This window comes from Topomyia yanbarensis, chromosome 2 (genome assembly GCF_030247195.1).
Source record: "Topomyia yanbarensis strain Yona2022 chromosome 2, ASM3024719v1, whole genome shotgun sequence".
In the NCBI taxonomy this organism is placed as follows: domain Eukaryota; kingdom Metazoa; phylum Arthropoda; class Insecta; order Diptera; family Culicidae; genus Topomyia; species Topomyia yanbarensis.
The window spans coordinates 328,386,246-328,414,090 of record NC_080671.1 but is presented as its reverse complement, the minus strand read 5'-3'; the positions used below and the strand labels follow the sequence as shown (position 1 = coordinate 328,414,090).

Genomic DNA, 27,845 nt, shown 5'->3' with positions numbered 1-27,845 from the left:
GTTGCTTCTCCTTTTCGTTTTCTGTTTTTCGTTGTACTGATATCCGGGAATCCCAAAAATGGTTCATCTTCGCTATCCTCGCCAGTGTTCCTAGTAGGGTAACCAACCGACACCGTAACATTTGGCCGCACGAACCTATCCGTCTTGGCCGTCCTTAGTTGTGCTCGATGTGCCATGAAAGTTGTGTTTCCAACTGCAACCTGAAAAGTATTATGAGAGTATTTTTTAATATAGGTAGCCTTCAACTAACGAAACTGATTTTGGGGGTTGTGGTTTTTATACCAAAGCATATCTCCCGTTATCAGATTGTCCAAAGGATCATTTTTAGTAGCATTCAACATAGGACTGTTAGCCTTAGCATCATTCGGGATTTCGCTTGTTAGTAAGTTATATTTGTAACTCTTTTTTTGATGTAAAATGTCCAATAAAGTCTTTGGTAAGTATGAGAAAATCTTCTCCGATGGAAATTTTCCATCATTCGTCATGCAGTTGTTCCTATAATTAATTAAAAAAATATTTATTAGGTTTCCCAGTTCCAAATTTCATTGAATTTCGGTTCCAATGAGAACTTTTTTAAAACTTCTTTTACTGTTCTCACTAGTCTTTCTGCCTGTCCATTAATAGGGGTATTGTATGGTGGACTTTTCAAAACTTTTATTCCTTGCTTTTCCAAGAATTCGACAAAACTGTACGAATTGAAAGGCGGGCCACCGTCTGATACCAGCACATCTGGTAACCCAAAGCGAGCAAAAAATGCAATCAACTTATTTATTACCTTGGCACAATCCGTGCCCCTTTTCATCCATGCTACTTCCACCCACTTCGAGAAACTATCCACAATTAATAAAAAGGTATGGGACGAAAAATGGAAAAAATCTATATGTATTCTGCTAAAAGGCTTTATAGTCGGTATCCATTTAGATTCGATCTTAGGTTTATGCACTATAGCCATGCTGTTGCAAACATCACAACCCTCCACGTATTTTTCTATTTCGGAATTTATCCCGAACCAATACACCAGTCTCCTAGCTAACTGCTTCATTTTTACAATGCCTGCATGGTTGGCATGTAGGAGTATCAAAGTTCTGTCTTGCAATTGCTGCGGTATCACTATCCTGTCTTGGTACAATAAGCACCCGTCAACTATTTCTAAATCATGCTGATTAGAAAAAACGTTAACAAGGCGTTTGTCAAGATTTTTTGGCCAACCATTACGCATATAGTTTATTATTTCCTGTATGAATTCATCGTTTTTAGTTATATTAGCAATAGCTACTGTATCTATAGGTATTTCTTTACCGAAATTTATGCTTCTTATCTATTCTTCGCCCAATTCTTTAGGGACTACTTCGTCCAGTGGGAATCGCGAGCAGAAATCTGCATATCCCATCTTGGAAGAAGGTCTATATTTAATCTCAAAATCATAAATTGACAATTCCAAAATAAATCTTTGCAACCTTGTGACATAAATTGAGTTTTTACCCGTTTTTTCCAAAAACTAAGGGTTTATGGTCCGTAAATACCGTAAACTTTTTCCCATACAGGAACTTATGAAATTTCTCTATTGTGCATACTAAAGCAAGAGCTTCTAAATGGAGAATAGGATAGTTTTTCTGTGCTGAATTCAAAGAAAAAGAAGTAAAACATATAGGTTTTTCTACTCCACCAATTTCGTCAGCCATAATTCCCCCCAGGCCATAGCCCGAGTCGTCCGTTACTATTACAATGGGCTTTAAAGGTTCAAAAAATTCTAACATTCTCGCGTTTATCAGCAAATTTTTGCTTTCTTGAAATGCTCTGTCACAGTTTTCATCCCAAACATATTTTGCATTGGTTTTTAACAAATTGTATAAGTGGTATAACTTAGAAGACAATCTGGGTAAAAATTTATTATAATAATTAATTAAACCCAAAAAGGATTTAAGCTCCGTTACATTTCGCGGTACATTTGCTTTCTGTATTGTCAATATTTTATCTGGGCAAGGCATTAACCCTTTGTCGCTAATAATATGACCCAAATATGGCAATTTTGTTACAAACATTTTGCAATTCTCCCAGTTTACTTTTATATTCACAGAGGATAACCGATCTAACACCAGTTCAAGTTTTTTTGCATTCATCAAGGTTTTTACCTGCAATTGAAACATCGTCTAAATAACAACAAACATTTTCAATTCCATTAAGAACCTGGTCCAATACTTGTTGGAATATTGAAGCACTAGACGAGGCTCCCTGTGGTAATCTGTTATAGGTATATAATCCCTTTAAGGTATTAATAACCATAAATTTTCTGTTTGATAGTGAAAGTTGTGTATATGCACCTTTTAGGTCTAGAGCGCAAAATACTTTACATCCCGCTAATCCAGCAAACAAATCCTGAGCAGTAGGCAAAGGATACGTATTAGGGATAATCAACTTGTTTATAGATACTTTGCAATCAATCACTAGGCGTATATCATTATTTTTTTTATTACTATTACCACTGGAGATGTCCATTCGCTTGTTTTCACGGGTGTAATAACCTTTTCTTTTTCCAATTTGTCCAAATATTCAGACACTCTATCCCGTAATCTGTACGGTACGTCATAAGCTTTTTTAAAAATAGGATTTTCATCTTTCAATACAAGATCTGCTTCAAATCCCTTGATTGGCTTAGAAAAATCTTTAATAAATACGTCACTAAACTTTTGTTTTAAAATTGCAGCAATCTCGCCGCCATTTGCATTTGTAATGTTGTTAATTATTTCATTATTCGAAAAGTATTGTCTCCAATCAGAGAAAAACACATCTAACCATGTTCTTCCGAACAAGGAAATAAAATTGTTATCGAAATTCAAAACCAACAGCTTAAGTTTTGCTTGCCTACCCTTGAATTTTACAAAAATGTTTGCTTCCCCCTCAATTTTAAGTTTATCCCCATTAACAACAACCAATTTTTTTAAGCTTTTTGAAAGAGGATTATTGAAGGTTGAATGATATTGGCTTTTACTCATTACGGAAACAGAAGATCCGCAGTCTATTTCCATCTGTACCAATTTTTGTTCAATTTCAACGTTTACTATACAAGGGTTATTAATGTTAATTATTGAAGAAAGTTGCATGTATTCAATGCCACCTGTATCGTGATCTCTTTCGTCGCTCTCCGACTCATCTGCTCGCATTCTGCTGAAAATCTCGCTTAAACCTCCTTTTGAACTGGACCCTGCTTACTCCCATTCATCCACGAAGCTTACTGCACCTCGCTGAGCATTCTTCAGTTTGAAACATTTCCTCCTGATGTGCCCTTTGATACCACAAAAATTACAGATCATCTGTGAATAATCTGGTCGTTTTTTCTCCTCTTTTTCGTACCACCCAGCTGGTTTAAAACGGGTTTCGTTGCTGTATGGCGATTTATTATTATGAACATACCATAATCGACTCCTCACGTTTCCTTTGGGAGTATCATAGCGTTGTTCATTGTAAGGATTGTTATACTTCTTTGCCGACTCGTATACATTTCTTAATTTATTTAAATGTAAGCCATAGCTGTTTACTGTACTGTGGGAAGCAATTCTGCCCTGTTCTATCGGTACATTTACTGTAAAACTTTTAGCATTTGTATCTCAAGAAACGTTCAGTTGCTTCAAGCGATGACATATTTTCATTGTTTAATTTTTTTCGCAACCCAATATCGCGAACACCAGAAATGACTATCAATTATAGCAGCTTCTTTGAAACTACCAAAAGAACAAAATTCTGCTTGTAGTTTCAAAGCCAACACGAAATCCTCCAGTGATTCATTCGGTTGCTGCGCTCTATTATTGAATTTTAAGCGTTGTATTAAATCAGACTCGGTTTTATCAAAACGAGCTTTTAATTTAGTTATAATATCTTTAACAGTGGCTGCATTTTATGTGCCATTAGCATATATTAATTTCAACTCTGTATACACGGCTGGCCCAGATAAGGCAATAAAATGAGCCTTTTGGTCATTTTCCGGTACCTTGTTGACTACGAAAAAATAATCTAAACGCTCGGCCCATTCCGTAAAGGAACAACCTTTACGGAAAGGCTCAATTGTTATGCTCATTTGAGCCATTTCAGACACAATATTTAAAATTTTGAATAATAAATTTAAATTTAGATAAAAAACAATAAATTTAATAATGAAAACACGAATAAAATGTACTAATTAAATATGAATAGCAATAAAAGAAAAATGTTGGAGGTTTACCCCAATTATTCCTGTCTGTTTATTTTGCACACCAGCCAGTTAGCTGCAGCGTCTACTTTTCTTCCAGAAAATGACGATTAGGATTAACGTGATTTTATTTCCAGCTCACCCCTCGGCGACTCTTCGATTTTCCTGCGTCGATAGTTAACCTTTTGTCGATTAAAAATAAAGAGAACACTATTAATATATTTGCATTGACAAAGAATTTTTGTTACATAAGATAATAAAACAATAGATTCGGAATGAAATCGACGCCTCCTGACAAAATGACGTTTTTTTTATAGATTAGCACTTGTAAATTATATATTTCTTTTCGCACCACCTTACTTACAGCTCATCAGAAGCCAGATAAAATTCTGCTGGTAACCCTATATAGAACGCATTTTGCTGAATAGAAAGTGGAAACAAAAGGAATGCCTACCACGCGGGTAGAATCTAAATCACGATGCTCTTTTTATACATACGCTATTACGTTGTGCAAATGACTATTAGAGCTGAGCACTTAACATGCACTTTACTTTTTTTCTCGTCGCCACTGTTTAGTTTTATATTTTCACTAAACTTACCTAAGAATTCTGCCGTTTCTTCCCGTCGAGCCGGCTAGGTAAAACGGACCCGAGTGGAGGTTTTGAGGCTGATAATAAATGCTGTAGGGTTTTCGGTGGAACACTATAAAGATGAACTGGTTGTCTGGACTATACTCACAAGAATGATCGCATCTTGCTTCTTTATTCGAATCGAACCTATACTATCGATTGCGTTGTATAGGGTTATGCTCAACTTAACGAAACCAATTACACTGAATAAAATATTCAATTCAAAAAACTGTTATACATAACAGTTTCCTTCAATTTATTTCTCTTCGAAATATATTTCTGCTAGAGGTTTCTATGTAACTAAGGTTACATTCAAAATATTGTATCTCAATAAGATTTGTTTTTATTTCTAGTTTCGTTGAAAATTACGAGTTTAAATACAATCGCTAGACTCTCCCTTTAAAACACATAAGAGCAGTGGTCTAGAGATGGGCGGGTAACGGGTATTTTTATCCGATACCCGACCCGAACCCGTACCCATACATCGAGGAAAAAGTACTTAAGAATTTCATAAGTCTAGACACATGAACACAAAACATCAAATTACCCACACGTTAAGAAAACAGGAAACGCTCGGGATTGGGAAACTATGGGAAAGCAGGAAATAAAGCCAAACGGGAGAGGAAAATTGCAAGTGAGAGGGAAGCTATTGGGTTAGGATAAAAAGAATGCGAATCACTTTTGCTAAAGACTTCGTGAAAGGCAGACATCAAAGTTAATAGTTCAAGAAGATAGTTGGAAATATTTAAACGTAAAGTGCGTAAAGGGATAGAAAGTGAATTGAATAAATACCGAGATGGAATCAGGTATGAAACGAAAATTAAAACAGTTCCAGGAGCAATCCCATAAGATTTCCCTCCCTCGTCAATATTATCCGCTTGCAGGACCCATTTTATTAACTCCTGAAGCCATTGGAGTGGCTTATAGTCCGAGCGTGGTGTCCATCATCGCTAAAAGCACGTCAAAAGTACCTACGAGCACACTGAACCAGCCACGAAGTTCCATCGAGACTTCCGAGTCATCAGCAGGTAGCTACAACCATCTACGTGGTACCAGAGTGCCCTTGAATCTCCAACCTGTCGCCGAAGATCAGCCGGAAGAAACCACAGTGCTCGCCTATAGACGTGCCCGCCAGAAAGTTGCATCGCTGGCCACGTCAGACTCAGCCCCCCAACAACCCACGTGTATCATCGCCACACCAACCGCAGATCATCGCAACAGCCTCCCGTCGTAGTCGCCAACTTGTATACACGTACACTCACACACAAAATTATAAGTTACAATAAATCATTGAAAAAAGTAAAAAGACCGTGTTTGTTCTTCTGATTGGGAAAGAGTGACATTGAGCCGACCCTGAAGCCTCCGTGCCTCAAGGTCGAGCTAGCCAAGAAAAGAGGCCTTCGGAGCCCACCCCAAACGGTCCCCGTGGCTTGACCAGGGACTAGGGGCTATATAAGCCGCGACCTTTCAGGTCCGGCAAGTAACAAATGTTTTTGGATGTTTGGATGACCTTTTTCCGCCAATATTAAAAATTGATAACTTATCCTCGTAGAAAAATATTAAAACAAGCATAATTTTACCATTTTGACATACATTCATCCTATAGGTGAGCGTGTAATAAGGGGGGGGGGGCTAAAGGTTTCTGCGTGAAAAAAACACTTTTTTGCGAATTGTTTAGAACTTTGCGTGAAGCAAATTTATCAAAATTTTTGTACATTATAGTGTATCATTTTAAAAACACGCTGTAAAATGATGACAAACGACTCGGTGACGAAGCTTTTTGTAGAACGTCTCTGGAAAAAAACATGATTTGCGGTGTTACCTGTCATTCAAAAACTGCTTAACCGATTTGTTTTAAACTTTGTATACACATTCTAAGTTAAAAATACCTAACCCCTACCTTGTGTTTTTGGGATAATTTTTCATATAAGGGTTTTTACTAAATACTATTTTTTCACTAAAAATTCCGCCTTTTATTGAGTAAATAAAATGACTTCTCGATTACTCTCTCAATTCAAATATTAAACAATACATACATACATACATACACAAGCTAATGGAATTCAAAGGACCAGATGCCTAATTCTGATACTAATTATTCAACTTTTTTTTAAATGTCAGCTGTTAGCTTAGATCGTCGTACAAACGAGTAATGAATAATAAAAACTTAGATATTTATTTTTCCAAAATAAAAAAGTTCTAGACCCTTATGAAGAACAATTCATAACTTATATCTCGGTGGATATATTTAATTTTGATCTGAAATGATATTTAAAATCTAACTATATTATAACATTACAGTTTTGTCTGTCAAGTACTATGATATTTCAAAACATGTTTAAAGATACCGCTAGAAAAACTGTTTTACTGATAGTTTCTCCATGATGACATTTAAAATGTTTTCCTTGTTTTAGGACTTTTGTTGGCAAAAGATAGCAAATTTAAAAAATGTGTTTTTCTTTTGTAATTTAATTTAACTAAAATTTTTGATTTTGGAAAAATCGACCAAAATTAGTTTGAAAGTAATACATGTAGAAACTTCAATACTATTTGAAAAATTGCTCTTGTGTCAAAATGTTCGAGTTGCCAAGAGGGCCGTTCATAAACCACATAGACTTATAGGGGGAACAGATATATTTTTGATCTCATAAAAAAATTCTAGGAATAACACAGATTAACAGTTCCAAAGACGATCTCCCAAAATTCCTCTCCGCGGAAAATTTCGGCTGAAAATCCTGCAGTCGTGAATTATCATCTGAGATACTACTAGTTAGCAGACATGCATGGGCTATTAAATGCATGAACCACTAAAAGTTAAAGAAATGGTAAAAGTTAAGTATTGAAACTACCATGTTAACAAGAAAAAGTTTTTAACAACAAGTGGATTGATTTTTTAATATTTTTTTTTAATTTCGATGGTTCAAGCGTAGGTAGTGTAGTTAAACTTCTACAACAAAGTGTTTACTCGAGTTAATTAGTTTGAAATTTCTCTTGAAATCATTTACACTGGTTTCGAAATCTTCGAACGCCCGTTAAATTCTACGCGTTGACCCGGCGCCACTCCGTGCGAACCGGTTCTGGGCTAAAGTGCCTGTTTTCATCATATAAGGGAGCGTGCCTCACTAATTCATTAATTACTCAGCCTACAATCAATTGGAATACGTACAATTTGGCATGGACAGCTTTGATTCGTTGTTAAGAAGCAAGATAATAACACAAATGCTCTGAAAACGGTGAAGTGATCGTGTTTAAGAACAACAAAAACTCGAATCGAGTGCCTCTATTGTAGCTGTACCATCTGGCTCAATGCGTTGAACAAGGATGACAGACGCTGCACTAACCAACGGATTCAAATGGGTAGTGTGATAATAGAAACACGGTGCAAATAGGCTTAACACTCTACTATTCGGAGTTAAGCTTTGATACTTTGCGATAATACTCTGATATGACTATTAACTACAAAGAAAAATAGATATTTTTGGACAGATTTGGATGGTTTAATTCCTTCAATCGAATAAGGTAATTTGGATTATCTAGTCATATTATAAATAACTAATTTTTTTCACTCAAAGTGAAATTTGTGTGCATGTCTGGTGTAATATTTCAGTCTATATAATAGCATAAATCGACAGCATAATTTCAAATTCTTATAGTTTATCAATTTTGAATTATGAAATTCGAAATACGAGTTTTCTAATTCGTAGAAAAATATTTTGGTTTTAAATCCCCTTGATTTGAGCAATCGTAGACAAAAAACCAACGTGAAAAGCATTATTGATCGATGTTTGTTTTTGTGCTTAATATTTCAAAAGTTTTAAAAAATCTGAACGCCTCACGTTTAATTTTTGTTTGAAATTTTTAATGTGCTTTTTCTAATTTACATTTTCCACAATTTAAAAAAACGAAAAGTCTACGTAAACTTTTGGGGAGGCGGTTTGGTAAAAGTCTACTAGAGGAGAGGGGGGTTAAAAAAACTCAAATTTCGGTCTACGGGGTTTATGAATGGTCCCAAGGAAATATATGGATATATAAACCGCGAACACAACTGCAAAGTGGCGATAGTCATGTTTTTTGATCGGCCGCTTTCTCAGGGAATCCACCTATAGTGGACGAATTTCGCGCCAAATCGTATTCAGAGTTGGCAGCACCCTCTCAGAGTTTAATGAAACTTTCTGCACATGAAGACTTTGTCATAAAGAGCCACTCGGCATACTTTGCTTTTCCAAAAATGATCTAGACTATCTTTTGAAAAGGGCCAAAGTTTTTTAACCATTTTTTTCAAATGGTTATTGTCTAGAAAGGACAAATCCTACAAAAAAAATTGTAGGAGTGATTTGCACAAAATTAGTCAAATTTTTGAAAAAAAAAATATTGAAAAAATTCTTGAATTTTTGTATTTTTATCGAAAACTAAACCAATGAAAGTCATATTCATCTCAGAATCCAATAAAACTCAGTTTGTGAGAAGATATTGTCTAATTGAGCAACTAAGTATATTTTTATTAAGGGGTTACAAACCTTTTCATTTTTCATAAAATCTAATTCTTTTTATTGCTTTATCTGAAAGTACAACTCCTCGAGAAGCTTTTCCCAAACTTTTATAGAGATCCGAGAAATGGATCGAAAGATACAGCGCTTCCAAGCGCGCTTCGTCTACCAAGAGCAGTGGTAATTCGAAATTTAAAACTCGATTATCTAAAAAAGGTCGTTTTACTTAAAATGGTTTTTCGTGATCACTATTACCGAAAATCAACTCAATCGATTTTCTTAATCTTTTTTCAATTGATCGCAATTAATTTTTCTCGTACTTTAACGATTGCTTTTTATGCATAAATTTCTGTTTCATGGAGAAGAATTTTTTAATACAATTTTTAGAGCTTAAAACAGCGTTTTTTTTTACTAAAAACGTTCTCGAATGCAGGAAAAAACCATTATTTATTTAACTAATCGTTAGGTATTAGGAATACTCATATATTAATGCAATTTTTTGAGTTTTGGGATTTTAGATGATCTAATGTTCTTCAATCGTGATCACCGCAAACCTCTTAAATAAAAAAGGGTTTCGGGGAAAAAGCCATAACTCCACCAAATATCAATATATTTTTATAAACTTATGCTTGTTTATTTCACTGCAAAATATACTACCAAAATATTTTTATGTAATAAAAATAATTGCTTTATGCCTTTACGTAAATTCAAACTTTCTTGACATTTTTATACCAAAAAGGTATGTAACCCCTTAATCAAGAATCCCATTGAAAAGAGTTTATGTCATTAAACAAATATTCCATTATTACTTCTTTATTTTCATGTTAAATGCTAAGGAAGGATCAGGGAAAGAAATAACCACCTCAACATTATGTATTCAATTTTACATAATTATTTATTTATTTTTATTTATAACATTTGTTTAAAACTATCTTCATGCATGCTATTTTGTATTATTTCTATGCATGGAAAATATTTTTGATTCATCTTCTGAATTACAGTACCTTTTCGCCTCTACTTTGCCACCAGGAATATGCACAAAACTGTGGAATTTCTGAGTATCAGATATTGTTTTGGCGTTATTATACAGTTCTTAGAGCTCTTCTGACATTTTGTAGTACTGTTCAATTAATATGCAGCAGAAAATTATTTTTTGATATTTTTATCAGTTTGTTCAATTGTCCGGTTAGATAACTTTCGGGGAATTGTTGTGGTATTTTCGTAGTCGCGAGCAGGACTGGCTCTTTTTGCCATTCGCTTGAGAGTGCCACCAATAGCATCACAGGGTCCTTTTCCATGGGATGTTGCAAAAAATGCCATTCTGCTGTTAATTCGTACTTTGACTGGAATCTACATAAGCCTGCGAAGTTTTTTTTTCTTATTTTTGTATTGTGCTGCTGCTCCATCAGACATAAAATAAATTTTAGAAAAGTTTGTCAATTGTTTCATAAAATTTATCATTTTTGAGATGAACAAATGAACTGCAGTCTTCCAGTCTTTCAGTCTTCATTCAAGTTTGTTATGAATAAATACCAAATTCGTTACTGATACTTTTTGCATGTATAAGGCAACTAGCTGTTGGGAAAATGGATTCTGAGATGATTATGACTTTCATTGGTTTAGTTTTCGATAAAAATACACTGAAGAAAAAATTCAGTTTGGACAAGAAATAGTTTTTTTTTTCAAATAACTTTTTTCCTTGAAAGTGCCCAACTTTAAATTTTGACGGTAGGTAGGGAACATAACTACCTATCTTGGAATAAAATTTCATCCAAATCAAAAATGGGTTTGTTTGTAAATCGACTAAATTTTTAAAATCTATTTTTCCAGTGTAGGAGTCGATGAAGAATTTTATCAATATTTGCATACAAAAATTTGACTAATTTTGTTAAAATCACTTCTACAACAGTTTTTTGTAGGATTTGTCATTTTTAGACTATAGTCATTTGAAAAAAATTGGTAAGAAAAGTTTGGCCCTTTTCAAAAGACAGTCTAGATCATTTTTGGAAAAACAAAGTATGCAAAGTGGCTTTTTGTGACAAAATTCTCATGTACAGAAAGTTATATTAAAATCTGAGAGGGTGCTGCCAATATTTGTTCGAGTTGGCGCGAAATACTTCAGTGGATTTTTTTTCATGTAACTATGTATATACCTGGAAGCGATTGTTCGAAATTTTCTAGAATATGCCGATAAACCGTATAAGAAGGAACGTATGATGGCCGTATGATAGGGTGCCGTACAAATCCGCCAATTGTTCTGCCTTCCTTCAATGGAATTCCAATTAATTGGTACCAATATCTTGGCCTTGATCCTAAAGCGGCACGTTCAATATTTTTGCCAATACGAGTATTGACGATATTGCTTCAATACGTCAATCCCATTTGAAATGTATATCGTTAATAAAACTTTATTTCATTGCACCTACAATACTTTAGTCAATACTGTCTAGTATTGACAAAAATATTGAACGTGTAAGGTTCGCTTAAGAACAGTAGTATAAAAAAATTATCCAGAAATGGTAAATTACTTGTTTTAGAGCGAATCGAAAATCGAATCATGTTTCCCAATTTTTAGCCTACCATTTGAAGCAATACGGCAATCGTTGCAGCTCTAATCAACGGTTCCAAACGGAACGAGCGCTAATAGCAATAGGATACATATTGGCTGAAAACATATTAAATGTCGTTGCATGAACATGTTAAAAATACAATTACGTTTTTGTTTTTGGCGAAATTATGCGAGCGAACCCCGAAGATCAGATACTCCGTTTAACTCCGGTATATAAGTCAATAAGTTGTGCAAGACTGAATTATTCAGAGCCAAGTTAATGCATAGTTAAGGTACCGGAAAACTTAAAGATTGATATTAGTGTCAGCAATATTGTTGCCACGCGTATTGCTACAAACTGTTTCATTTGCCGAAAAACTTGTTTTTCGCTCAAGTGCACTCACCGTTACCTTCCATATATTAGTCAAGCTATATGAATTTCAGCTAGCCCACTCGTATATCGAAAGAATCCCGGGCGACATAAAACGAACCAATAAAAATGGACGGATAAAAACTTACACACGCTGCAACTTAAATCCACAATTTATCGCATAAAATAAGATAACATTTAGCATTATACGATTTTTTGCGCGATAACACTTTAGGAGTTTACTGGGGCGATCCAAACTGCAGTCGAGATTTTTGCAGATACGATGGGATATGAGTTTTTCATATGGGGAGAGCTGTGTTCCGTTAACTCTTTGGCGTCCAAGACAATCCACAGCTTTTGAAACTCGTCTTTTGCAATGAAAGAGTTTAACATGAAAAACTTCCATTGTATAAATACAGCAACACACAACACGTTAGAAGAATATGCACACGACAATAAAATATGTATAAATTTTAACAAATGGAATTTAAGAGTTATGAAAGCGTGAGATAGCTGACAAAGTTACCGCTGATATAAATAAGTGTCCTTGAGCGGTCCAGCAGATTTACAATTGAAATACGTAAGAGTAAATCGTCAACCAGATGGATATTAATTTTCATTAATTGACATGCCTGTTACGGAATTTAAAACGTACTGTACAAGATGTAGATACAAGATAAAATGATTGTAAGACAGATATGGTTGCAACATATTGAGTTTCATTGGAATTTTCCAAATTAAGAAATTCCTTCATTCTATAACATGAAGTAAGGTAAATGCACCAGATATGAGTATAGTATGACGAACAAGTTACAGTTTGTTATTAGTGACCGAAATTAAAAGTCGCAAGACCAGAACATGCTGAAAGTTGTTTTTTACCGAATCCGATTTTGACGCTTGAAGTTTATATCTATTTTATTATATTTAAAGTGAATTTGACAAAGCATGCTCTGTTCTTTCGAGTTGAATTTTCATTCGCCCATATAATCGGACATGTCGCTTGCATTTTTAGATTGGGATGCCGAACTTTTTCTTTTCAATTTTTTTATTTATTTCGATTGTAGGAGTTATAACCTTATAAGTCTCTTTTCTCTCATTAGAAAAAATTCTAATCAGGCCAAGTGAGCGGCGCACAAAAACTTACAAACTATGCTCGCACCCAGAATCTTGACCATTAGTTTATGCTTATTTATATTTGATGAGTATGGTAAAAACATTTAAAATCATAATCCATCTATCGAAATATTGTGATCAAACCAGAACATAGTGAGACACTTTATATGAGGCTATTCTACATAGAAATACCGCAGACAACTTGGCGATCGTATCTTAACTTTTATTTTTCTTTTCATTTTCAGCATCATCCTGGCATGGAAGAGCAACCTGTCGTAATCAATGTGCGACGCGTCTCGCCGACTTGGCCAGGTAAGATGGGATCTTTTTATATTTCTTATATAAGAAATGTATAGAATTCGCTGAAACAAGATTTCCGAGGATTGGAGGGCCGAGTCTTATATACTAATCAACTCAGCTTGACGATTTGGGACAATGTCTGTGTGTGTATGTAACGGACAAACTCTTATTCGTGTTTCTCAGCAACGGCTGAACCGATCTTATCCAAACCAATTTCAAATGAAAGAGCTATCACCCAGAGAGAACGTTATTAATTTATTTTTGATTCTGATGTTTAGTTTCTAAGATATGGATATTTGAAGTGTAAAAAATGGGTTTTTCGCAGTTTTTTATGAGGTACTAGTGGAATTGACAACATATAGAAACACTTTATATATCTTCAGATAGCTTACACGACTACTTTTTGAACGAGCTATAGCTTGGTGAAATCGGAGAGATATTTAACATGAAATACGAATGACGGATTATTACCGTTTTCCAGTATCTACAAATAAGACCAAAAACAAGCAATCAACTATTATCAGCGAATCGGCTAAGTTTAGATTAACAGCATCTTCGGAGAAATTATTGGATGTAATATGTTCATTGAGATATTTTCTTTAACTTTTTTTATATTTATAGTTATATTTATATTGAGATAGTATCTTCAGCAATTTTATAGCTCTTTCTTTTGCGAACAATTTTACTAAAAACACCAACTGTTTATCTTGTAGGCTTCACAAGTTATAGCATGTTATTTATTGGTCAATATTGTAATGATCCGTTTTAATATACCAGCCGAATTTTATTTCAATAAAACGGAAAAATAATGATATCAGGGCATATTATATATTTCATTTTTGTAGCTACCACCGCTAGAAATGACCACCGAACAATTTCAAGTTGTCTGTATGTACTTTGATCGCTTATCAGTGTGCAAACTTTCATTGGCCAGAACCTTCTCACAGCTAAATTTCTAATTTATGTCCCTCAGATCGATCTGGATCATATCTCGGAAAACAAAAAGCGAAATAAATGACTCCAAGTAATTGCAAACAATGTCATTATAAACTCGTCCACAAGAAACTTCTTCGAATACTGTCTATTTGAGGATTTTTTGAGTATATATTTTGTTTCTATTGCATCGAACACCAAATTTTTGGTAGTTTACTAAAATATCATTTTAACGATTTCTTCGTCAATATGGCAAACATTTCTCATTCTTTCGTTTGTTTGGGTAGCTTTTGTTAAAAAATGCCCCAAATTAATAGATACAATTAAGGGAGTGAACTGCTTTAATAATATAAAATTCGGAAAGGGAACGAAAAGTTCTAGTTATTTGAAAACGTATGAATATTTATGAACACAGTATTTTTGGCATCACTGTTTGCTACACCCCGGTCGTCAACAAAGCTAGTAGTTTTCTTTTTAATTTATACTTGTTGAACAATCATGATTGTTTTTATTTTTGTACTATTTATTTTTCGTGTTAATCGGTTGTGCAAGAACTTTGAAGTTTCGCGAACTTAACCAGCATCATATCTGATAGCTGCAAGTGCTGTTTTTAGTGAAAGTGATAGTTTCGTGTTTTTTTTCTACTTGACGTTATCACTTTGCACAACGTTACGCTCAATTTGTTGACAAAAGCGACATCTTCTGGTGGATAGCTGATAGTTGCATGCAAGTTCGCTTCATTTTTGCTGCGTTTATTGCATACCCGGTAGGCGTTATTTTCTTCGCTCAAAAGCATGGCTTGTACCAACTGCTCGAAAGTCATAAATGATTCTGAGCGAATCACCTGTCGTGGGTATTGCGGAAATTCGTTTCACATGATATGTGTCAAGTTGGATTATGACGTTCGTGATGTCCTGGGAATCCATTAACGGAATTTATTCTGGATGTGTAACGGATGTGCTGATTTGTTTTGTAACGATAATTTCCGCAGAATGGCTTCGCGCTGTTGCGACAATGCAATGCCCGACGACAATTCTCTGAAATCATTACAGGATGACATAGCTGATTTAAAAGATGTCGTTAAAGCTCTCTCGGTTAAAGTCGACACAAAACCGCTATCTCCAACGGTAAATACACCTTGGACAGGGATTGCTGCATATAATCCCGTTCCAAACACTCCTAAGCGCAAGCGTGAAGATGATCCGCTCAAAGTAAAAATCACTAATATTCGTGGAGCAAAAGCTGCGTTTGAAACGATAAAACAGTATCACCACCTGAGGAGCTGTTATGGGTCTACTTGTCTGCATTTGATCCCAGCACGACGGACGATGAAGTTTCTAGACTTGTGAAAGATTTCTGGGAAAGGATATGCAACCAAAAATAGTTCGCCTAGTTCCTAAGGATAAGGATCTCTCATCGCTGAGCTTCATCACCTTCAAAGTTGGCGTTAGCAAATCATGCAGGGATAAGGCTCTGTCCAAAGACTCTTGGCCGGAGAACATCTACTTTCGTGAATTTGTGACCAATTCAAAAATTCAACGGCCTATCATCAGGATCGCTGCGAAGAAGAATCCATCTGGTGGTGGACAGTAGCGCCAAGCTATCCCGGATAATCTCGTTTGTCTAACTTCATGTTCCTCGGTGAGCGACATCGGACTACCTGGCGAATCGGCAACTTTTTCTGTGTCAGGTAAAGCCAAGAAAGGTATATGTCCTTCCGAAGCACCTCAAGATACTGTACACCCTCAATGTAAATTTCACTTACAGTCTGCTGATGAACACTACTCAATCGACTCTACCGCTCCAGCGAACCTTCAATGTCAAAATGATAATTTCGATCGCATCGCATCTGTCCGCTCAGTATGCCTCCCATTGCAGTCAGCCGCTGGACGCAACAGTTATGACGCAGTCATTCCCTCCGTATCGCAGCTTGTTCCCCTTCCTGACAACAGTACATCCTGCTCTCCCCGCGCTATTTGCGGTGATAGTGATCATCGAGCCCGCAGTCCTGAAACTTGGAATGCAGCACGACACCTTTCACATGACACTGATGGTTTGCGGATTTACTATCAGAACGCGAGAGGGCTTAAGACGAAAATTGATGGCGTGTATTTAGCTGCTGTGGACGATGACTACGATGTTTGCGTCTTCCCCGAAACATGGCTCGATGCGCGTATAACATCAGTGCAGCTTTTCGGCGATGCTTACACCGTATACCGTGCGGACCGAAATAATGGCAACAGTATTCGTGGACGTGGAGGAGGAGTTTTGATTGCTGTTTCCACCGCATTTGCCTCATGTGAGATAGATGTAGGTAGTTTAACCAGTGTTTGGGTTAGAATTACAACTCCATCGAGGAACTTTTATATTGGTGCTGTCTATATTCCTCCTGAAAAGCGACTCGACTGCAATATCATGCAACTTCACATGGATGCTGTGAATAACGCTTCTTCACAAGCTGGCGCGGATGGCGTGATGATTGTCCTTGGTGATTTCAATCAGCCAGGACTCATTTGGGTGCCGTCACGACACGGATACGCTTACCCAGACCCGATTGCTTCGACAACCAACGTCGCCAGTCGTTTGCTACTGGACGGATTTGCTTTCAACGGGCTAAGTCAAGTAAGCATGATTCCTAACCACCAGTCACGCTTTCTGGATCTCGTCTTTGTTAGTGAAACTATTATACCTGTATGTTCCGTCAATGAAGCATCCAGCGTGATTGTTCCACTTGACAACTTTCATCCCGCGCTTGAAATCTCAATTGGCACTATTCGATCAGTTCAGTATGTAGAAACTCTTTCTGTCGACCGTCTCAACTTTCGCAAAACTGATTTTGTAAAGCTGCGCAGTTCTCTGTCGCAAATTGATTGGAGTGTACTGCATGCCCAAGTGAGTGTTAATGTGTTGAGATCTCAGTGCCTAAATGTCAGCCTCCTAGCAAGCCGCCCTGGTCAAACAGCTCTCTTCGAAAGCTAAAACGTACTCGAGCAAAAACCCTACGTGCGTATACAAATCGACGGTGTCCTCTTTCTAAGCGCATGTTCACTTTAGCCAGTAATGAGTATCGTTGTTACAACAAGCTTCTGTACAAACGCTATGTAAACCGCATCCAGAATAATCTACGCCGAAACCCGAAGGGCTTTTGGTCATTTGTCAACACGAAGCGAAAAGAAACTGGACTTCCATCAAGGATGCTTTACGACGGCGAAGAAGCTACGGCAACTGTGGCGAAATGTACGCTGTTTGCCAGATTCTTCTCGAGTGTTTTTTCAACTAACTCGCCAACCGCAAACGAACTCGAAAATGCCTCTCGCGACGTTCCTGCTTGTGCTGTTGATTTGGATGTGTTTACTGTCTCTGAACAAATGGTTATATCTGCAATTCGGAAAACCAAGTCATCTTATGCACCCGGCCTCCGTGCTATACCTTCAACTGTATTGAAAAAATGTTCGGACTTACTTGTAACACCACTTGCATATATTTTTAACCTATCGCTTCAGCAGCAAACGTTTCCTGAGGATTGGAAATGCTCAGTTATGTTCCCGGTATTCAAGAAAGGTGACAAACGCAACATAGCGAACTATCGCGGAATCACTTCACTAGGAGTCGAATCTAAAGTGTTTGAATCAATTATCAACGAGGCGTTATTTTCTGCTTGTCGACACTACATTAGTACATCTCAGCACGGATTTTTCCCAGGACGTTCAGTCGAGACGAATCTCGTCTGCTTTACGTCATTTTGCACGGAACAAATGTCTAAGAAATTGCAGGTGGATACTATTTACACTGATCTAAAGGCAGCTTTTGATAGAGTTAATCATGAGATACTGATAACAAAGCTTGATAAGCTGGGGTGTTCTACTAGATTCTGCCATTGGCTTCGATCCTACCTTGTGCACCGTGAAATCGTTGTTCAAATTGGCGATATTGTTTCAGAATCCTTTTTCAACACTTCCGGAGTTCCTCAAGGTAGTACGCTAGGTCCACTACTTTTTTCACTGTTCGTGAACGATGCGGTTTTCGTTCTAAGCCGTGGAGGAAAGCTGTTTTTTGCCGACGACTTAAAATTTTTTCTTGTTATACGGAATGAAGCCGATTGCCGTGAGCTACAGCATCTTATTGACACCTTTTATAGCTGGTGTGTAAGAAACATGATGGTCCTTAGCGTTGCAAAATGTTTTGTCATGAGCTATAATCGAACGAGAAATATGGTTACCTTCAACTATAACATCGCAGGAACTCTACTACAACGCGTTGACCACGTGAAGGATCTAGGAGTCATTCTTGATGATAAGCTAACGTATACTCATCACGTCTCAGCGACCATCGACAGAGCCAATCGTTTGCTAGGATTTATTTTCAAAATATCCAACGAATTTCGGGATCCTCTATGCTTCAAGGCTCTTTATTGCTCATTGGTGCGCCCACAGTTGGAATTTGCAAACGTCGTTTGGTGCCCGTATCAAGCTACGTGGAGCCTTAGGATCGATGCAATCCAGCGTAAATTCATACGATATGCGTTACGTGAATTGCCGTGGAACGATCCATTAAACCTGCCACCGTACGAGGACCGTTGTCGTCTTTTAGGACTTAATACTTTAACACGCTGGAGACATGCAGCGCAAGCTACCTTCGTGTCAAAGATTCTGCTGGCTGAATATGATGATCCGGAGCTACTAGCGCAAATCAACCTCTACGCGCCTACCCTTTCTCTTCGCCCTCGAGCCCTGCTGCATTCTGAAATGCGCAGCACTAACTACGCTACCAATAGTCCAATTTTAGCAATGAGTCGTCGCTTCAACGAGTTTGCTGAAATTTTTGACTTCGTCATGAACTCTTCGCAGTTTCGTCGTCGTGTATTGTCACTATTTTAATTGTGTTTAGTTTACCTTAGTTTAGTATAGTTCATTAAGACAAATTGTGAGTTGGACTTTTTTTATACAAATACAAATACAAAAAGCTAAAATAAAAAATTTTCTTGTAAAAAATCACAAAATGGCGTAGTCAAGGACTATTTCGTTACTGTAATACCTGGTTGGCGGGGAAAGTGCAGTTCGTAATTCTGGTTGAAACTAATAAAACAAGAAAGATTTGATTTGCCGGATCTGTTTTCCGCGGCTTTTTAAAAAATTAAGTATTTGTGGTATGAGTTTTTTTATTTTATGCCAAAAAAAAGTTTGAATCCCGTTTTCTGGTAATATTGTCTGTGAGAATCTCAAAAAGGCTATATGAAAGATTGTTGTGATATATTCTTCGATTTATCTGTTGATATAAGGGTAGGTTTCGAAAATTCGATTTTAAAAAGAACATTGTGCAATACATAATACGTTAAAACCTCATATAATGAAAATCAGTATTGGTGGTCAAATTTGGTTTGAATAGATTTTAAGTTTGTAACTAATATTAAATTCAAACTAATTTAAAATATCTCAACAAGTTGAATTTTGCGGAAGGGGCCAGACCCCATGGACCCATCCCCTGCTTCCACCACTGCTTGTAGGTCATCCCCTTAAGGGTTTATATATTTAAGATCAGAAATTTTCATTTTTTTTTGTCTAACCGAGATTGCAAAAGGGTCCATGGCCGGAAATCTATCTCCAGTAATGTTTGACATAGAACCAAAAACAAAAGTTTTTTCGATTCCCTAGAACAATTAAAAAAACGACGTACGTATGATTTTTTAGATATAATGATTTTGCACGAAATGGCAAAAAAGTCCTGCGTACGTCACTGAAGAAAGCAATTTTGAATACATTGTGTAAATTTTGGGATGATAGAAAATCATTTGTTCGAATTATATTTTCGGCTACCTCGAAAAATGCACTTAATGTTTTCAGTACACTCAGTAATGGTAACGATTTTCACTAAAAAATTAGATATTGAGAGCTTTTTTGTTAGAGGAAACTGTACCACTGCGACCACTATTCAGGTTATTTTTTGTGGCTGCCCCTGTTTGCTCTACGTGGTGCAAATTGCCAGAATCCAATGTAGTTGGAAGCCAGTTATTTGTTAGTCCACATGTGCCTTCCAAATGAAGCTGAAGAAATTTTTTATCCAGCTCTATCATTATTTCATTTTTTTATGTTTTGCGACTTAGTCCGGTCTGACTTAACACCGACCATTTCATACTCGGGGCAAACTGGGACGACTTTTTATATATCATCGTATATGCTGCTTTAAACAGAGTTTTATAACGATCCGTAGAACCAGAATAATTGTATAACTGCTGCAGGTATGACGGGATTATTTTAAGTTCCGCTAATGTTCATTTTACTTATTTCGCAGATCAACTAGTAAATTGCTCCATAAAAAGTAATGTCCTGGTACTACATTCGTTGTCGGCTATTATCATACGTGGCAATTGCAGGCTTACTGCGAAAACTCAGAACTAAGACTTGAAATGAAGGTTAACTAAGAAACCTGCTTGGTGAAGGCTTGGACATATTATTTATAGGGCATTCGCCTTAACTCTCTAATGCTGACATTTCATTTTTTTAATGCCCTTCTGCTGGCTCTTAACTGTAGATTGATTTCAACTTACAGTAAGTCCAAAAACTTTTGATTTTCCGATTTGGCCCTTAATTTACTTTATTTACACATGCTATACTTTAAAGTGGCCTATTTCTAAAACTATTCTAAAAGTAGACGAATGCATTTGGTCCCACTATACATATGTGCAAAGATATATTCAATAATCAGGGTCGGTGGGTAATGTGGGTAGTAAAGCTAGTACTATCCACTTGAAAATAATTGAGTTGAAACATTGGAACAAGCCTAACATTTGAATTTTGTTACGCTTGTGTCTCGGGCGCACGTTTGAAATTTTCGAGGTATGACAGAGACCAAAGTATGATTGTTTGCACAAACGCATCGCAAGTGATTTCTGTGAATGTAATGCAAGGGTATGTAGAGGTGGATGTGGTAAAATACATCCCTAAGAAAATTTAATCATAATAAGAGACCATCAATTGGGAGAATGTAATCAATGATATCATTTAGACAACATTTTATTCTGAAATCACAATCGCTTAGCAAAATTTTCAGAAGCATGAAAAATATTCAATTTTTCAAAATCATTATAAATTACTCTTTGAAAAATAGGCGGGGTAAAACGGACCTGTGCATTAGCCTGGCCCAAAATACCTCAATTCTCGAAATCAAAACCTTCCAGTGGAAAAATTCTAAATTAAAATATGCTCCGTCGGAAAGCCCTGAATCTTATGATTTACTTTATCGAAGCGTCCACCCCACTAAGTGTATGCGATCATCAGATATGACCCAATATATAAGTTAGCTATAGATCATTTGAATACTCCCTAGCGCCAGCTGGTGGGATAATTTTGCATTGGCCTGTTCTTCACCGGAAAGCCCTTGACATTCTGATCCAGTTTGCCGAAGATTCTATACTTCCAAATGGTCAGCATTTTGTGTTATTAAAAGTCGAAATTGATGTAGTTACCTCACGCAAATCAACATAAGCCCTTTTTTCGTTTTCGACAGAGCCACCCCAACTACAATTCATGACACCTTCAACTTTGCGCGCTTATAACTTTGTCAGTTCTTGTTAGATTGACTTGCAGTCTTCACGAGTCGATTTGTTGTTACGTGAGGATTCTTCATTTTTCTCACGAAAAACATTGATCGATTCCAGCACCACCTAGATCTCAAAATGTGAATCTGATGCGTTTCTCCAGACATTTGGTCAATTTTTCCCATACAAACTTTGAGCCATTTGCGAAACCACTTCCAGTGTACCGAATGAGCTGAAATTTTCAGGGAAGCTTATTAGCCACCCAAACTATCATATTCAGGTGCAAGGTTTGAAATTCCGCACTTTGCATTTTTTTTTCATACAACTTTGGGCCACTCTACTGTGAATGGATAAATTGCACCACAACAACGGGGCATAAGGCGTCACAACAAATATCGCAATAGCAATTTTAATTCAACAATGCAGAAGATAGTAGTAAAATTGCAGCATTCGAATTAACAGCCTAAGTGTATTCTACTTCAGTTCGGTTGTGTCTCTGACATTACCTACCCATCGTTTTTTTGTATTTTTGTATTTTTATAGCACGTTCTTTCTTTTTCTTCTAAAAGTGTTTACTTCTGTTTACTTTTCGAGACATTCCTTAAGATCAATTATTGAAAGTACAAATTGAGCTAAAGATGGCCAATGTTTACACCCTACAATTTCACCATGTTAGACATAGCGTGCTGATTATGTTCCAGACCATCAATCAAGCAGAAGTGTTTGTTTAGCGAAACGAAATATATCCGCTCACTGTTAAAATAAAAATTCTGAATCCCTCCGGGGGTTGGAAGTGTTACTCCTGCTATTGTAGTACATGCAGATGGTGCAGTGGGTACATTATCGAAAGTTATTTTTTTCTTTTGCTATGTCAATAAAGAAGGGAAGAGTTATTTTTAAAAAAAACACGGCTCTATGTTAACATTGCTGACAGACTATACATACTATTTCGCCTTTCCGACACAAAGTGTGCCTTAATGATCCCTGTAGTACTACCAAGCCGTAAAGAATAGGTTCTGAATGCAAATATAGAACATATCTAAAACCATTAAATAATGCTTCGTGGTCTCTTGGGTATATTCCTTACTCCTAACCTTACCACTTCCCCAATCCTTCACATCAGGCAAATCATGAAAAGACGATTCATGGCAAGGCACAAATCTCCAATCAACATTGGGAACGTACAATTTGAGCGGGACGCTACTGATTTCTGAGTACGCGCAAATTGAAAAACTCGTAGCTATGGCAATTTCACCTGATTTGGATACCACGGAATAAGAAGCTGTCGAAATTCACCTGTCTGGCACGCTATCTGCGGATGTGGCAATATGAGTCAACCGGAGACTAATAGAAACCACGGACTCTCGAGTTCCTCATGGCTGAAGAGGTACTAACTCATACTGAACTAGAGGGCTTAGATTTACAAGGGCCCGGCAGTATATAAGCCTTGGGGCCCGAGGCGGCTCTCGACGGCCCTGACAAACCCGTTATCCAATGTGGTTATGTTGCAAAACGATTTGATTGGTGGAAATTGTGGGTGATATTGTATTTTCGAGCATACCAAGTAGATTTTCTAAATTTTAAATAGTTTGCGTTATTTAGGGTAATTTGCAATCTATTTTCCGAATGATTTTATTTTTCGATAGCGCGTGAAAAGAGCTTTCAGTATCCGTTATTAAATTTATTTTTTAAATGGTTTTTTATAAAATATGCGGTTGGGGTAAGTTGGCGGTGCCGCTCGCGTGGCAAGTTGGCGGTAATACGTGCAACAATAGTCATCAAAAATTTTTATTTCTGAAATTCACACCAAAGTAAGAAAATCTCTTTCTTGTGTATCTCGTCAATGCAGGTACTTCGGCCAATCGCCTGAAGAATTTCGAAAATTTGCTTTTGAATATGTATTACGCGTCAAAGCCAATATTCCGGGGTATTGAGAATGAAATATAATAGCGAATGTCGGTCAATATACAATTTTCTTGAAAAGGCATTCAGCACGTTCCAAAAAGACCCATGTAGTATTGGATTCTCCATTTGATTGCTTATGTGTTGGCGTATCTATACATACCGCCAACTTACCCCGGGGCCGGGGTAAGTTGGCGGGTTTTCCGCGTCACATATTTTTGTCTCTAAAAATCGCGACAATGCATCAAACTTTTTAATAAAATTCAGAGATGTTGCCAACAGTCTGCCCTTCCATGCCACGTGTTCTATTTTGCGAAATCTTCCTGCATCAAAGCGGTAAAAAATGAAAACTGAAAACACCGCCAACTAGCCCCGGTCTCCCCTAATTTAATAATTTTATAATTTCAGGCTCGGAACGGGTTCGGGTTTTTAAATTTTCAAGCTCTCAGGTTCGGGGTCGGGTTCAGGATCGAAAAAATTGAAACCCGACCATCTCTATTCCTTAACTTTCGCTAGATAAAACTGCAACACTTGATTTTGACTCCAGGCTGTGTGGGCAACTTGCCAAGTCTACGCAGAACTTCATTGGGCCTTTACGAGCCTCAATGATAGATCTTGGAGTCAATCGTTTTCTTGGCGATGAAAAGCTTGGTTTTTAGTCTATGCCAGATTATCAGTTTCTGCGAAAAATTGATAGACGAAAACAAGCTTGAATTTGCTGGAAACTGAATGCTGTAGTTAGATAAAACCTTTATTCAGAGCCTGCATAAACGAGTTTGTGGCATGGATGTGCGCAGAATTAGTTTTATATTCTCGTCTTCCATCTAGCACAACATTTTACTGATCGTATGAAGACGAAACTTTCACCACTGAAACACGTGTATTTCCCAAACAAATCTGTCCATTAAATGTGCTGCTACAGAATTAATAAAGTGGCCGCAATATAAGTCCAACGGACTTTTATATTTGTTAAATAGCTCGATATAAGTTTTGATCATAGTAGGTTATCTTTATTCGGTATAGATACTAACTTCAGCTTGCCTCGGTCTATAGTCTACTCGGCCTTAATTTGCTCTCAGTCAATTTGGTAACCCTAGCTTTGTTTTAAATTGCATATCAAGCAATCCTCCACAACATCAATAACTTAAAACAAGGATATTCTTATAAATGTATGTAGATCTATTCTCGATAGAGTACAAGTTTTAAACAAGTTTTTTTTTCAAACCACGTGGATAGCAAAGAAAAAGGTTTCTTGAAAAAAATTCCCAAAATGCCGTTTGTCGTAAGATAGCACAACAGCGACGACCTATCCTAGATATCTGCTTGACCGACGAGAAAATACTCCTCATTACATTTTCAACATTTTTCTCCACAGGCACCCGGCACTCGACATGGAGGGAACAGCACTAGCGCACAACATGGTACCATCCGTAGAGAGTGCCTCGGACGTGAAACTAGCACAAGATGTTGAACGGAAATGTGGAAGCTTGGACGTGAATCTGGATAGAAAGTTCCTAAACAATAATAATAATAATACTAGCATGAAATGTTTGCAATTCATCACGCCCCCAGATCCGCCTCCACCGCCCGCACTATTGTTTGATTACGTAGTTGAGCAAAGCGTCCAAAGTCATCAGCAACACAATCTCCTAGATAGCGATCTTAAAAGTTTTGAAAATCTTAGCTTTAATAGCAATAGTGACAAGCAGTCAGTGAATAGTCAAGTAGGTAAATTAGCAACCAATTCACCTAGAGTTAACCCACGGCCAGTAGTACGAAGCGAAGATACAGACGTCGAAAAGGAAATGTCGAAAACAGGTACCGAATTAGCGAAACCACCCGTCAATTTGAATGTTACCAATGCCTCAACTAACCAACCAAGTGACCAAAACACAACGAATCCATCACCTCGTGTGACTCCGGTGTTAGTGAAAACTACTCCAGAAAACCCATTAATAACCATCAGTATCAACCATAACAACATGACTAACCAAAGACACCATTCCGTCATCCTACAACCTGCTCAGAAATCGAACGGAACCAACGCCTCTATACCTACTGTGAACTTGTGTGATATGTGTCATCCGAATTTTGAGCCACCTTTGCCTTCAATCACCACCGAAAGTCCGACTTTGTTCGAACAAGCTTGCGCGACTATGGGAGCCTCGAATGCTACTGAGGTAGCCGCCGGTGCCGGCGTGGTCGTAACCGCTTCTGCAGCCACATGCTCTAGCAAGCCACCCCTCTACAACCACCACTATCAACAGTACCACCCATCCCCTTACTTCCCTTCCCATCACCAACCCCCAATCGGTCGTACTAACCTATCATCCCACAGCATTCGCTTTATGACTCAACACATTAAAATCTTACCGAAAACTCAATCTCTAGATCTGGGAGATAACGACGATCTGATAGAAGCAAGCAATAGAAGCGAATCACAGCTAGACATCAACACGGCTGGTGTATCGTTCAGGGGCCGGGTGCTACCGAAGCTGCAACCACTTGACCAAACTCGACCAATATATCCCAATGTACCTTACAGTCCGTACAACAGTCCCTACGGTAGCCCCCGGAGTGGACGGCGGCGGGCTCCATTGCGTGAATCCCGGCGGGTTTCAATCGAACAGTCGGGAAGCTTTCTGCAGTTGAACCAGTACAAGCTGCTAGACCAAATCGGACAGGTGAGTGTTAGTTCTAATTTAGCGTCAAGTATCGATTTTTTTGTGTTTACGTCTCAAGTATCGTTACCTGTTCCGGTGAGTAGCGGAGTAGCACGACACGGGCGGTCTCTTATGCTTATGCTCACATTTAATATGTGAATTGGTTTCTTGTCATTCGTCTTGACTCCGGTTTTGGTTGTGGTAGGCAGAAAAACAGATCCTAGCATATCTTGTTCCAAAAAACTCTTGAGACAGAGAAGGTAATCGCTTTTCGTTGCATTCTACTCTTCTCTGAATGTCATGTTTCGCCGGGATATACAAACAAGGTGAAAGTAAATTGTTCACATGCCGTTATATTCAATTGATAACTCTTCAGGATCTCGAATAGATAGATCGACAGTCATTCTGTGCAGTGCTGTGGCGATGGCTCCCCAGACGGCGCTGTTGAAAGCGAATTTTTTAGAGAGCAGACAAAAAACTTAAAAAAGCTCTGAGACTGCAGGACTAAATGTACAAAACCTTAACGTCTCAATAAACGGATGTGGGCTGCCACCCGTCCCAGCTCTTCGGCTCCCTTGTGCCATTCAGCACCACGACTCGGCTCCCTTGTGACATTCAGCACCGCAACTTCATTCTCGTAGTATTCAGCACCACTTACTCGCTGATCTCCCGACTTGTTCGCGAACTACTCGGTCTAGTCGTAGACGATGGACCAAGCTCTTCGTCGGAGGAGAATTCTGCGGCGAGAGAAGTTCTCCAGAAACCGAGCCAACCACCCAGGTGTCGAGGACAGTTCGTTGATTCCGGTGGAGCAGGGCGTCTCCTCGATTCGCTGGTGCCCGACGACCTGCGACTGGTCTCGTCGCGGTCTACGCAGTCTAGTCCCTGGCGCTGAATCAAGATTACACCGACGGAGAATTTCCTGGCGAAAGAAGTTCTCCCGATACCGATTCTTCTTGGGTCTTCGCTATATTTCTACCTGGGCAACCGGTAGGGTGCCAGGGTCGCTCCAGAGATTGCAGGTGAAGCGACTCCTTGGCGTTCTCACACTTCGGGCACAAAAGTGACGTTGCGTGCCCGAACCGATAAAGAAACTCCCTAAAGCAGCCGTGGCCCGACAAGAGGTGTGTCAGGTGAAAGTTCACCATTCCGTGCTTTCAATTCACCCACGTCGACAGGTTTA

At 37.7% G+C, this 27,845-nt stretch overlaps 1 protein-coding gene across 6 annotated transcripts in view; it reads left to right on the top strand.

Moving 5' to 3' along the window:
- Nucleotides 1–27,845, top strand: part of LOC131683853 (calcium/calmodulin-dependent protein kinase kinase 1-like) — a 461,007-nt gene that overhangs the window by 412,967 nt on the left and 20,195 nt on the right. For 4 of the 6 annotated variants that reach the window (XM_058966208.1, XM_058966207.1, XM_058966206.1 and 1 more), the window contains 2 exons: nt 13,576–13,642; nt 25,375–26,683. In XM_058966208.1, the coding sequence (XP_058822191.1) occupies nt 13,576–13,642; nt 25,375–26,683 (1,376 nt within the window). Of the gene's footprint in view, nt 1–13,572; nt 13,643–25,374; nt 26,684–27,845 lie in introns of all 6 variants that reach the window. The other 2 variants (XM_058966211.1, XM_058966210.1) reach the window with 2 other exon arrangements.